General features: G+C 44.0%; 1 protein-coding gene across 21 annotated transcripts in view; it reads left to right on the top strand.

The window, feature by feature from the left end:
- The window catches only part of AFDN (afadin, adherens junction formation factor), a 1,391,435-nt gene that overhangs the window by 139,708 nt on the left and 1,237,645 nt on the right, over window positions 1-14,082 (top strand). For all 21 annotated transcript variants that reach the window (XM_029594302.1, XM_029594301.1, XM_029594288.1 and 18 more), the window contains exon 5: window positions 8,563-8,723. In XM_029594302.1, coding sequence (XP_029450162.1) covers window positions 8,563-8,723 — 161 coding nt within the window. The remainder of the gene's footprint in view (window positions 1-8,562; window positions 8,724-14,082) is intronic.

Below are 14,082 nucleotides of genomic sequence, written 5' to 3'. Positions count from 1 at the left end.
CGGTATTGGGATGGGTAGAATATTTTGTGTTCCTCAAGGTAATCTGAGAGTTGTGTATTGACCAGTTTCTCCGTGAGTTTAGCGATAAAAGGGAGATTAGAAATAGGCGGAAATTGGAGAGATCTCTTGTATCTAGGTTGGGTTTCTTTAGCCTCATTCTTCCATACCTCCAGGGAAAGAACAGAGGTTCCTCGATGCATTCGGCCGACGTGTGTTCCATGGCTCAATGCTTGTTTCTCGCATTGCTTCTTACCAGTTATACATGACCCAGTATATCAGGGACCTTTTTAAGAAGATCCAAGATTTCTCTGAGTCTTTGCCAGACCAATTTCAGGATCAACTCAGTAACCTAGCTCAGAAGGGTCTAGATGCTGGCAAGCACGAAGTCCGTGCTGCCTATGACATTTTTGACACTGCTTCTAGGGTGTCTGCAGCGGGGATTAGTGCATGAAGATGGGCCTGGATAAAATCTTCTGACCTAAGACCAGAGGTGTACAGGACCAGTTAGTTGACCTGCCCTGTGCTGGACATAATCTCTTCGGGGACAAAATCCAAGAAACCGTAGCGCAGCTTAAGGACCACCACAAGACGCTATGTCAGTTTTCTTTGGTGCCTTCTGATTTCTCAACTACCTCCAAGAGGCCATTCAGAAGGGACACTAAGTGGCCGTCCTTCAAGCCATGAAGATATCATCCTCCTGCTTCTCGAGGTTGCCCTTCCAGGCCTTACTAGAAGAATCAGTCCAGACAATCCTGGCCTCAGAAGGCCCAGCTTCAGGATTTTGACTCCTTGCTGGAGAGCATATGCCAACCTCCTCCACCATCCGTATCCGTCGGCGGTCGGTTGTGCCACTTCACCAACATATGGCACATGATCACTACAGATCAATGGGTACTCTCTGTAATGACTCAAGGTTACCACCTCAATTTCCTGACACTACCGTCTGACTCCCCACCTCGGCTGATGGGATAATCCGACCACTCCCCTCTTCTAGAGGAGGAGATTTCAATCCTCCTCAAATCCCAGGCGATAGAACCAGTGTTCCTTTCCCAACAGGGGCAGGGGTTCTATTCCCGGTATTTCCTTATTCCAAAAATGTTGGGGGGCATTTGACCCATTCTGGACCTGTGTTCCTTAATCAGGTATCTACAAAAGGAAAAGTTCAGGATGGTAACCTTGGGCTCTCTACTTCCTCTTCTACAAAGAAAAGATTGGCTTTGCTCTCTGGAACTCCAAGATGCATACACACACATCTCGATAACTCTGTCTCATCGCAAATTCCTTCGGTTCCTAGTCGGCCATAGACACTTCCAGTACCGAGTAGTGCCATTCAGCCTAGCGTCCGCACCGCGGGTCTTTACTAAGTGCCTCGAGGTGGTCGCAGCCTACCTCAGGGGTCAAGGTGTCCATGTCTACCCTTATCTCGACGATTGGTTGATAAGGGCTCCAACTCAAGAGGATGCACTAGCCTCCTTACATCTAACTATCCATACAATGCTGTCTCTCGGGTTTCTGGTCAACTATAGCAAGTCCAAGCTAGTTCCATCTCAAACCCTATCCTTCATAGGTGCCGACCTGGATACCGTGCAGGCAAAAGCTTTCCTCCCTCAGGATCGAGCTCGTACTCTCACGTCCTGCAGCCTCAAGGAACCTGGTCTCCAGAGGAAGCGAAAACATCAAATAAATTTCCTGGACCTTCGGGCAATCAGATATGCCCTCAGGGTTTTTCAGGATTGCCTCTCAAACAAGGCCATCCTGATTCAGACAGACAATCAGGTGGCGATGTGGTACATCAACAAGCAGGGGGAAACAGGCTCCTACCTTCTGTGTCAGGAAGCTGCTCAGATATGGGCGTGGGCTCTTTCCCACTCAATGTACCTCAGAGCGACCTACTTAGCTAGCGTGGACAATGTTCTAGCGGACAAGTTGAGTCGAACCTTCCATCCGCACGAATGGTGTCTCAACCCCACGGTAGCGGACACAATCTTCCAACGTTGAGGTTATCCACACACAGACCTCTTTGCATCCATCCACAACCGCAAAATACAGAACTTCTGCTCACTCACTCGCAGCCATCACTCACAGCCGAGGGATGCTTTGTCCTCTCGTGGTCCAGTGGTCTCCTCTATGCATACCCTCCACTTCCATTCATATCAAAGACTCTCGTGAAGTTGCGGAGGGACAAGGGCTTAATGATTCTGATAGCCCCTCATTGGCCACACCAGGTCTGGTTTCCAATCCTCCAGGACCTATCAGTACGCCGGCGCATCCCTCTGGGGGAGGACCCGTTTCTGATAATTCAGAACAATGGGTGCCTACGCCACCCCAACCTCCAGGCCCTGTCCCTGACGGCCTGGATTTTGAAAGGTTAATATTCTGACCCCTTAACCTTTTGGAGTTGGTATCCCGAGTCCTGGTAGCTTCATGAAAGCCTTCCACGAGACTGTCTTATCATTCTAAATGGAAGAGGTTTACGGTCTGGTGTATGTCCATGTCCATAAACCCCTTCACTCGTTCCACTGCGAAGTTTCTGGACTATCTCTGGCACCTATCAGAGTCAGGCCTGAAAACTTCCTCTATACGGGTGCATGTCAGTGCGGTAGCCGCTTTCTCAACAGCGTGGGAGATGTCTCTATTTCAATACAACCCTTAGTAACACGCTTCATGAGAGGCTTACTCCACCTAAAGCGTCCACCTCGCCTTCCCCACTTGGGAACTTAACGTGGTTTTGGGATGGCTAATGAAACCTCCATTTGAGCCTCTCCACCCCTGCGATCTCCGCTGTCTCACCTGGAAAGTAATTTTTTCTTCTCGCTGTAACATCCGCTCGCAGAGTTAGTGAGTTACAGGCATTAGTCACCTACCCGCCTTACACTAAAATTCTACATGACAGGGTAGTGCTCCGCACCCACCCTAAATTTTTACCAAAGGTAGTATCGGAATTTCATCATAATCAATCCATCTTACCTACTTTCTTTCCCAGGCCCCATTCAAATCCAGGAGAGCAGGCTCTGTTTCTTGGACTGCGTTCCTTGGACTAGGGCACCTAGCCTTCTATCTAGACGGCACGTCTGCCCTCGGGAAGTCCACTCAATTATTTGTCTCTTTCGATAGCATCAAATTGTGTAATCTAGTGGGAAAACAGACCCTGTTCTCCTGGTTGGTGGACTGTATCTCCTTTTGCTATCAGCAAACAGGCGTTCCATTACAAGACCATGTAAAAGCACACTATTAGGGCCATGGCAAACTGTGGCACACCTCCGTTCGGTGCCGCTCACTGACATCTGCAAGGCTGCTACCTGGATCTCTCTCCATACTTTCGCAGCCCATTATTGCTTAGATAAGGCTGGCAGGCAAGATTCCATCTTCGGCTAGTCTGTTCTTCACAACTTATTTTCAGTTTAACTTCTCAACATCCTTCCAGCGCCCGTTCAGGGTTTCAGGATGCTCTCCTACCCAAATCCACTCCTGTTGTTGTGCTTGTTGCACGTCTTTGGGTGCATTTGGTGCATTGCTCGGGCATCCTCAGCTCGCTTTTCACCCCATGTGTGAGAACTACCATCCTGCTTGTCCTGTGAGAAAGCAGAGTTCCTTACCTGTAACAGGTGTTCTCACAGGACAGCAGGACAGTTAGTCCTTACGAAACTCGCCCACCACCCCGCAGAGTTGGGTTCGTTCATGATTTATTATTTTATTTTTCGCATGTACTTCTTGCTATACACGAGACTGAAGGGGGATCCCTGCTGGATGCAGGGTTAGTGCCATGCTGGGCATGCCCAGTAGGTGCAAGTCAAAGTTCTAGAAACTTTGACAAAAGTGTTCTGTGATTGGGCTCCATCCTGATGTCACCCATGTGTGAGGACTAACATCCTGCTGTCCTGTGAGAACACCTGTTACAGGTAAGCAACTCTGCTTTCTCATTTAGTGGAAACAAACATAAGAGGGGGAGGAGAAGAAACAAAAAGTGGAGAATTAAATACTACAAATTATTCAAGTAAAGGAGGTGAAAGATAAACCCTGACTATTATTAAGGATCAGACCTAAGAAGTCTTTGAGGTGGATGGCTGGGCAATCTTCTTGGTCTCTACAGAGTCCCACAATTGGTCTGGACTAAAGAAAATAAAAGTATTGGCATTCAACTTGAGAATACATTTACATGGATAACGAAGAACAAAACTAGCGCCGAGATCCAAAACATCTTGCCACATATCCAAGAAAGATTTACGCCACTCTTGAGTAAATCTAGCCAGGTCAGGAAAAATCCGAACTAGGCCTCCATAAAAGGAAACATTAAAATTTTGAAAATGTTTCATAACTAAGCTCAAATCTTGATGAGAACGAAAGGAAATCAAAAGCGTACCGCTATTAATCACTTCTTCAGATGAATTTTCCAAAAAAGCAGTTAGACAAATCAGCAACATTATAAGAGGTATGAGATTCATCCGGTTTCTGCTTATAAGGAAGAAATATATGTTTAGTAAGAGTGGGAATTTTATCAGACTGTATTAAATGATTTCTTTGCTTCGGTGTTTACTGAAGAGGATGTTGGGGAGGTACCCATAATGGAGAAGGTTTTCATGGGTAATGATTCAGATGGACTGAATCAAATCACGGTGAACCTAGAAGATGTGGTAGGCCTGATGGACAATTTTCTCAGTGGAAGGGCGTGAGCAGTGGAGTGCCTCAGGGATCTGTATTGGGACCCTTACTTTTCAATATATTTATAAATGATCTGGAAAGAAATACGACAAGTGAGGTAATCAAATTTTCAGATGATACAAAATTGTTCAGAGTAGTTAAATCACAAGGAGATTGTGATAAATTGCAGGAAGACCTTGTGAGGCTGGAAAATTGGACATCAAAATGGCAGATGAAATTTATTGTGGACAAGTGCAAGGTGATGCATATAAGGAAAAATAACCCATGCTACAGTTACACAATGTTAGGTTCCATATTAGGTGCTACTACCCAAGAAAGAGATCTAGGAGTCATAGTGAATAACACACTGAAATCGTCTGTTCAGTGTGCTGTGGCAGTCAGAAAAGCAAACAGAATGTTGGGAACTATTAGAAAGGAAATGGTGAATAAAACGGAAAATGTCATAATGCCTCTGTATCGCTCCATGGTGTGACCGCACCTTGAATACTGTGTACAATTCTGGTCGCCGCATCTCAAAAAAGATATAATTGCGATGGAGATGGTACAGAGAAGGGTGACCAAAATGATAAAGGGAATGGAACAGCTCCCCTATGAGGAAAGACTAAAGAGGTTAGGACTTTTCAGCTTGGAGAAGAGACGGCTGAGTGTGGATATGATAGAGGTGTTTAAAATCATGAGAGGTCTAGAACGGGTAGATGTGAATCGGTTATTTACTCTTTCAGATAGAAGAAAGACTAGGGGGCACTCCATGAAGTTAGCATGTGGCACATTTAAAACTAATCGGAGAAAGTTCTTTTTCACTCAACGCACAATTAAACTCTGGAATTTGTTGCCAGAAGATGTGGTTAGTGCAGTTAGTATAGCTGTGTTTAAAAAAGGATTGGATAAGTTCTTGGAGGGGAAGTCCATTACCTGCTATTAATTAAGTTGACTTAGATAATAACCACTGCGTAACATGGAATAGATTTAGTTTTTGGGTACTTGCCAGGTTCTTATGGCCTGGATTGGCCACTGTTGGAAACGGGATGCTGGGCTTGATGTACCCTTGGTCTGACCCAGTATGGCATGTTCTTATGTTCTCCCCCTGGAGTTGGGTTCTCCTTTTAGTTTGTTTTATTTTTCGCTTGTGTGCTGGTCAAAGCTTCTAGAAACTTTGACAAAAGTTTTCTGTGCCGGGCTCCATCGGATGATGTCACCCAGATGTGAAGACTATAACATTCTGCTGTCCTAGGAGAACACCTGTTACAGGTAAGCAACTGCACTTCCCAAACAAAAAACGCAAATTAGAAATTCACCTATAGCTTTCACATTTTGTTAGATCCAAATGAGATTTCTTCAAAATTGCCTTTACTGCAGATCTTTTCAAACTCTGAAAGACAACCATCCCGCAATGACATTGTTGTAATTTTAGTCAACCATTCTAATCCTCTTCCTGACAATTTTTTAAAAATTAAATACGATGGGCAGGGTTCCAAAAGCTGTAGGCTTCATTTCTGCCAGAATCTTCTGCATCTCCACAGTAGTAATTTGTTGGAACTCATAGAACTGATCAACTACAGTTATCCATAGTCCTCTTTTCTGCTCCTGAATTTTCTATCCATTTATAATTGTTGGAGCAAAACCTTAATCTTATTACTAAAAAAATAGCAAAGAGAAGGTAATACAGTCTGGCATTCCCATCAAATTATTTCTCTTCGCTTTAGACAGACTCACTACCATAAAGATCTCCCTATTGGTAGACTCAGCTGATCCTATAATAGCAGAAAAGCATTTTTCTTTGCTTGCTGCATCAACCTTTCATCTGTTAGCCGCTATCTTCCATTCTATACAATTTGATTGTAACCCAGTCCCGAAGCTCTAAACACCGGAGCACTCTTCTCAACTCTAGGTTCTGGTGTAAACCACCCCATTCTCTGTAGTAAGCCTAATCCCATCCCACTACTCCAATAATGTATGCATATTTCCTCGGGTACCAGGGGAGAAGAAAAAAGGGTTCGCACTCACAAGCGGGGAGTAGCTGGCTTGTTACGGCGGTTACTACCCCAAACCAAATGTGCCTGATACTTCACTTTCGATGCATATCCAGCATGGCTCTCTGCTTCAACGGCAGGAGAGAAGAAAAACTGATACTTCACGCATATCCAGCATAGCTCTCTGCTTCAACGGCAGGGGAGAAAAAAAACTGATACTTCACGCATATCCAGCATAGCTCCCTGCTTCAACGGCAGGGGAGAAGAAAAACAACCAATAAGGGCTGTATAACATAGTCTGGGTAAAACAAATAAGCATGGGTGTAGCTTGCTTATTGCGGCGGTTACTACCCCTACTACCCCTAACTAATCAAGCTAGATATTTCACTTGGATGCAGCTCCATCACTGCTCTCTACATTAATGGTGGGGGTGGAAGGGAAATAGAACCAAGAGCTAAGAGAAACAGATAAGTATGAGAGAAAAAATGTGTGAAGCTTGCTGGGCAGACTGGATGGGCCGTTTGGTCTTCTTCTGCCGTCATTTCTATGTTTCTATATTCATTCACATAGCAAAAACTTTCTCATCAATTTTTCTCCCACCTCACTTTCCATCCTGCCTCTCACCCCTTCCTCTCCCTTTTTCCTGATCTGTCCTCTAAAAGGAAAGACAGCCTTATGATCTGACCATGTTATCAGGTCCAAACCATGCCAGGTTAAATCAATCACCTCTCAAAAATGGTCTGACTCAACAACCCAATCTAAAATATATCCAGCCCCTTCGTGAGTAGACCTGGCATGCTTTGCACCTGTTACCATGATGAGATCATAAGGTTGTCTTTTCTTTTAGAGGACAGATCAGGGAAAGGGGAGAGGAAGGCGTGGAAGGCAGGATGGAAAGTGGGGAAGGGGGAAAAATTGATGAGGATATTTTTTGTACCTGAGGAGGTAAGAGTAGGTGTGCATATGTTGTTGGAGCAGTGGGATGGGTCTAAGTTCTGTTAGATCCAATGAAATGGATTACTGTTCACAGCATTGAAAAAGCACCCTCATACTCTGTACCCTCCCAGAATTTAAATGATTGTAATGTAAATTAAAATCCCTAACAAAGAAACAAACTGTAGACTCAAATCCAAAATCATTTCTTGAATACTCGCCAGCACTTGCACTCCCACAAAGGAGGGCAACCTAAAATCAAGTTCTAGTTTAAAAGGCACAGCCTGTAAAGCAGGCAACCCTGATCTAAAACTACATTCATCCCCTACCTGTCCTGATATAAAAAGTACTCTGGAAGGCACTTCAAAAAGATAGAAATTCCATTAGATTCTGATAACCAAGTCTCTGTAAGAAATAATCTATCTAGATCAGTCTAACAAAAAATTATATACATAGGTTGCCTTCTTACCCATAAATCAGTGGGTTTATTTTCCTTGTTATATTTTTCTTGTCAGACAAAGTATAGAGTAGCCTGAACTTGACTTTAAGGCAATTGAGTCTAATTGCATGTTCTCGTAGCAGAGGTGCATGTGAAAACGTAAACATATGTCAGCTTTAGTTTCTTTCAGATGATCTGCACTGTTTGGAAACCAACGGTAGCACTTAGGGCACCATTGTAATTAACTCCAGTGTGTAAAGACATCTCTGTTTACAGTTTTATAGTTCAATATATATATATTTTCCCTTTCTTCTATATTTTCTTTGTCACATGATTAACTACACCAATATATTGAAAGTCTCAGACTATATAAGTGGTGAGTGGTAGATGAGCAGTGCTCTTTCTAACGCTAGTGGAGTACTGAAACAAGCAGTAGGCTATTTGTTAAATCCAGTATGTTTAAAATGTGTTTTCCCCTCATTAAATATAGAATGTTTTTGTACTCTTGCCTTCTCTGTAATGCCTATGCTGGGGTTTTTTGTTTTTTTTTTTTTTTGATAGTGAGAATTCACGGCTTGCTGCAGAGGTATACAAAGACATGCCAGAGACCAGCTTCACTCGCACAATATCCAACCCAGAAGTTGTCATGAAACGGCGTAGGCAGCAGAAATTGGAAAAGAGAATGCAGGAGTTCCAGAGCTCTGATGGCCGACCAGACTCTGGTAGGGCTTATGGTGTTTTATTTTCTCTTGTTCTCACTTTTTGCAGGAAAAGTGTGATGCCTTTGAATCCTGTTGCTTGAGAAAGCTAGTCATCAATTAACATGAGGTAAGAAATGTAGTTCTTCAAAATGTAACTGTCTATGTAATCCATACTAGGAAAAGATGTGGGCATTGTCTTTTATGCTCACTGAAGTAATTTAGTAACATTGTATTGTTTTGTTAACAATGGTGCCACATTTAAACTGCACAGGGCTTTGTGGTGATTCTGTGGTAGATCATTCTTCATGGAAAATGATCTAGGCAGATGCTAAGTGTTTTGGATTCTGTAGAACAGGGGTCCCCAACCACCGGACCGGGACTGGGCCGTGGGAGTTTTTTGCCGGTCCGCGGCGCCTCCAAGCACCGGCATGTGTCGCGCGCTCCCGGTCTCTCCCGCTGCCATTGCCGCCGGGCTGTCAGCACGTTCAAGCCCAGTGGGAACGGCAGCGGTGCTAAAAGAAGCTGTGCACCCGTGGCTGGCCTTTTCTTCTTCCCGCGCCTGCCCCCCCTCCTGTGACCCGGAACAGGAAGTGATACGCGGTACGCGGGAAGGAGAAAGAGCCGAGCCGCGTGGAAAAGTAGCAGCGGCTGCAGCATCGGTTCCCGAGCAGTTGAAGCAGCCGGTAATCGAGAAAGGAGTCAGCAGTATGAGCCTCCCGCTGCCGATGGGATTCTTCTTTCTTGGCCTGCGGGGGCTGCTGCAGCTCCCATTTGTGCTCCGGGGGGGGGGGGGGGGAAGGAAGTGAGAGAAAGAGAGAGAAGCAGCCGGCCAGCCTGTGTGTGATTGACTGGTCAGAGAACTGATGTGTGTGTGTGTGTGTGAGACAATGAAAGTGACTGCTCAGGGAGATGACTGATGTGTATGTGAGACATTAGTCAGGGAGGTGACTGTGTGTGTGTGAGAGAGAAAAGGCATGGAAGTGAGAAATCTGGGTATGTGAGAAAGCATGGGAGTAAGAAGCCTGGTGTTGTGGGGGTGAAAGAAAGCATGGGAGTGAGAAGCCTGGGTGAGTGTGCATGCATGAGAGAGAGAGACTGCTTGGTAAGGTGACGGTGTGTGTGAGAGAAAAAGACTGGTGTGTGTGAATGTGAGAGAATGTGATTCAGGGAATGAGAAGCCTGTGCAGTGGAGAGTGAGCATGGAAATGAGAGAGACTGGTGTGTGTGTAACAGAGAGAAAGTGATTGTGGGAATGAGAAGCTTGTGCATGTGAAGAGAGTGAGCATGGGAGTGAGAAACCTGGGTGTGTGTGAGACACATCATGAGAGGGAGAAGCCTGTATATCTGAAAGAGAACATGGGAGTGAGAGACTGGTGAGTGTGTGTGTGTGTGTGTGAGAGAGAGAGAAAGAAAGTGATTATGGGAATGAGAAGCCTGTTCATGTGGAGAGAACAAGCATGGGAGTGAGAGATGGTGAGTGAGTGATTGTGTGTGTGTGAGTGAGAGTGAGAAGCCCATATATGTAAGTAGAACACGGGAGTGGGAAGCCTGTGTGTATGTGTGTATGGCATGAGAGAAACTGTTCAGGAAGGTGACTGGTGTGTGTGTGTGCCAAAGACTGTTTGGGAGATGATTGGTGTGTGAGAGACAGAAACTGGTCATGGCATGACTGGTATGGTGTGTGTGTGAGAGACATGGGCACTAAGGAAGAGGACCATAAGTATAGTAGAGCTTAGCTTCTACTGCTGCTTCTGGTGTGTGCCACGGCCTGCAGGGAAGGGGAGTAGGAGAGCTGCTGGAGGGGGTAAGTAAAGGTGGCTTTTTAAGTTTATTTTTCTTGACTGCCATTTTAATTTTGAGATGTCTGCTTTTTTGAAATATTTTATTGGTGTTTGGAGAATGTTTAATAGTTTTTATGAGTTTTTAATTGTTGGATGTTATTCTGTTCATAGCTGTTTTGAAACATTTATTCTGCTTATTAGTATAGTTTTACAATTATTTCTGTGTGGGGATCTATAGCTGCTTGCTAGTTCTGTTTTTAGGACCTGATTTAATATTTGTAGTGTTGCCTTTTCATAGATAGGGTTGCTCCTGTTTGAGTGTATTCCATAATACAGGTGTAACTGTGTGCGGATTAGTTTGTGCATTACTACAGATCCTGGGAGTATGTTAGGTCGGTTCTGTGTCTGTTACCGAGATGAGATATTTTGCTAGCATGTAAGCGTTTGTAACGGTCTTATTTGTTGTGTTTTCTCAAGAGGACATGCATTGGTGGTAAACTGCTGTCTTTTCATAAGTAGGGCTATTGAGCCTGGAAGTAGGAGTTTGAGTTGCTGTTACTGAGATGTCACCAGAATATCTTTTTTTAGGGTGAGTTGTATGGGGAATGTCATAATTCTGCTTTACATCCATTATTGTGGGTCAGGGGGGTTCCCGTGGATACAAACTGTACTTTTACATCTAGCCCCGTGACTATCATGGGTCAGTGTGCCATGCATGTGAAAACCTATGGTGAGTTGAGTCACATTAACATTAAAAATGTCATAATTAAATAAGTGTGCACTAAAATCCAACCCCCTCCATAACCCCGCCCCATATGACCAAAGCCCCGCCCCTGCCCCGCCCTGCCGGGCCATGGAAAAATGGTTTTGCTTGAAGCTGGTCCCTGGTGCAAAAAAGGTTGGGGACCACTGCTGTAGAATATATCACGTCTATGTATGTTTGTTCCTGCTCTGCTGTTTTCAAAGCTTTCGGTCAGGTTTTCATTTGGCTGTGCTCTCTGTATCTGGTGGTTTTAATATGGCTAATTGGAATCAAATAAGAACATGCCATACTGGGTCAGACCAAGGGTCCATCAAGCCCAGCATCCCGTTTCCAACAGTGGGCAATCCAGGCCACAAGATCCTGGCAAGTACCCAAAAACTAAGTCTATTCCATATTACCGTTGCTAGTAATAGCAGTGGCTAATTTCTAAGTCAACTTAATTAATAGCAGGTAATGGACTTCTCCAAGAACTTATCCAATCCTTTTGTAAACACAGCTATACTAACTGCACTAACCACATCCTCTGGCAACAAATTCCAGAGTTTAATTGTGCGTTGAGTGAAAAAGAACTTTCTCCGATTAGTTTTAAATCTGCCACATGCTAACTTCATGGAGTGCCCCCTAGTTTTTCTGTCCAAAAGCATAAATAACCGATTCACATCTACCATTTGTTTAGTACTCCTAAGGAAATAGGCTACTAGAAGATAAGAATTTACCATATTTAGTCAGATCAAGGGTCCATCAAGTCCAGTATCCTGTTTCCAACAGTGGCTAATCCAGGTCACAAGAACCTGGTAAGATTAACCAATTGGACTTAGCAAATAGCCACTACTTATCACTGGGTGATAAAACCATGGGATCTGTTTACTGTTTGGGATAACAGCTTATGGACTTCTCCAGGAATTTGTTCAAACCCTTTTTAAACCCAGCTATGCTAACTGCCTTAATCACATGCTCTGCTAATGAATTGCAGAGCTTAATTGCACATTGAATGTTCTATTTGTTTTGAATGTGCTACTTACTAACTTCTTGGAGTGCCCTAGACTTTATATTTTTTGAAATAGTAAATAACTGGTTTTAAGTTATCTGTTCTATTCCACTCTATAGACCTGTCATAACCCCCATCAGACATCTCATCTCCAAGCTGAACGGACCCGGCCTTATTTTTTTATTTTTTTTTAAATTCTTTATTTATGAATTTTTCAAAATAATTACAAGGAATATACCTTGGCTGAAATTACAGAAAATGTTAAAAAAGAAACATGTACATTTCCATAATATATATATTCATATATAATGGATTACTTCAAACATATTCATTTGTTTTTCATAGGAAAAAAAAGGGGGGAAGGAAACCAAAGGAAAAACAGAGAAGTACATAATTGAAACAAATATTTATACTTGACAGGCTTGATATTCTTTCATTTTAATCTCAAGTAATCAACTTGTGGCCCTTCCATCTAAAAACTTTCTCAATTGATCTGGCATAAAGAAAACATATATATTTCCAGCATGTTTCACAATACATCTACAAGGAAAACGGAGGGCAAAGCTAGCCCCTTTGGCCAGAACCTTTGGACGCATAGCTAAGAACAACCTCCTACGCTGTCGGGTGGGACTGGATAGACCCTCACTACCCCTCCCATGAAATCATTATTAATATTCTGGAAAAATGCTTTCATCAGGAAATTTTTCTCTATTTCTGTGTAAAATTGGACAAACAGGGTGGCCCTTTCCGTGATTTCCATTTCAGAGTTCTCCAGATATTGTGTCAAATTATTGGGATCCTCTCTTTCTCCTCCCGTGGAAATCTGTAAACTACTCCTAAGAAAGAAGAGTTTTTTCACAGTCTGTACCTTTGCAGCTTCAATCTTGAGAGATTCCATTGCAAAACGTTTGAAGTCACCAAAACGGGCTCACCCATTACTTTAGGGAAATTGACCAATCTTGCATTTGAACAACGCAAATAATTTTCAACTGACTCCAGCCTCCTTTGAGATATTATACAATCCTTCATTATTGAGGAATTAAGGGACTGTGTCTGGTTTACTTTAGTAGTTAAATCTTGAATGCAGTTAGTATGGTCTTGAATCGACTGCAGATGTTCTTTTTGCACAGATTCGACTTTAATTTCAAATTTGCCCATCATTTGAGATTGAGTATTCAGAGTACGGGCCATGGTAGCCATTAGTTCCCATATGGCTTCCAGAGTTATAACTGCTGGTTTTTCAAACTCCAGGGGTCGCAGAATATTTCCCCCTAATTCCCCCTGTGGGTTTTCTCTCGATGTCCCCAGAGATTCATTGCCCGCGCTTGCCAAAGTCCCCGTGGGCCTTTCACATACCTCCAACAGGTGGGAGAGGGTGGACCCTGCTCCAATCTGGGCAGTAGATCCCTCTCGTTGTTCTCCCGCGACTAACTTTGCGTCCGGGGTTACAGCTCCATTGCTCAGACAGAGGGGAGAGCTACTCAGCAGGCCTCAAGGTACTGGTGGGCTCAAAGAAATCTCGCCAGGCGATATTGCCGCTTCTCTCTGCTCCACCGCAGCGGCGTTAGGAGTTCCCACAATTGGAGATACCGATGCAAACTCAGTGATGTAACGTTGCCCCGCCGGGCTAGGTAGGTTTGAGGGATATACCCTTACCTTGCCCTTGCGCTTGTGAGGCATTTCAGGCAAAGTTTAAATTCTCCGAAAGATATTTGAGGAAAGGAAAAAACAAGCGATCTGCGGAGCTACTCAGTTCAGCGTCTACAAGCCGCGGCCATCTTGGCTCCTCCCCCAGAATCCCCAAACCATGACTCGACCCGGCCTTATTAATAAGCCTTTCCTCGTAGG

The sequence above is a fragment of the Rhinatrema bivittatum genome, chromosome 3 (genome assembly GCF_901001135.1).
Source record: "Rhinatrema bivittatum chromosome 3, aRhiBiv1.1, whole genome shotgun sequence".
In the NCBI taxonomy this organism is placed as follows: Eukaryota; Metazoa; Chordata; class Amphibia; order Gymnophiona; family Rhinatrematidae; genus Rhinatrema; species Rhinatrema bivittatum.
The sequence above is the reverse complement of the archived record's forward strand: the minus strand, read 5'-3'. Positions and strand labels throughout refer to the sequence as shown.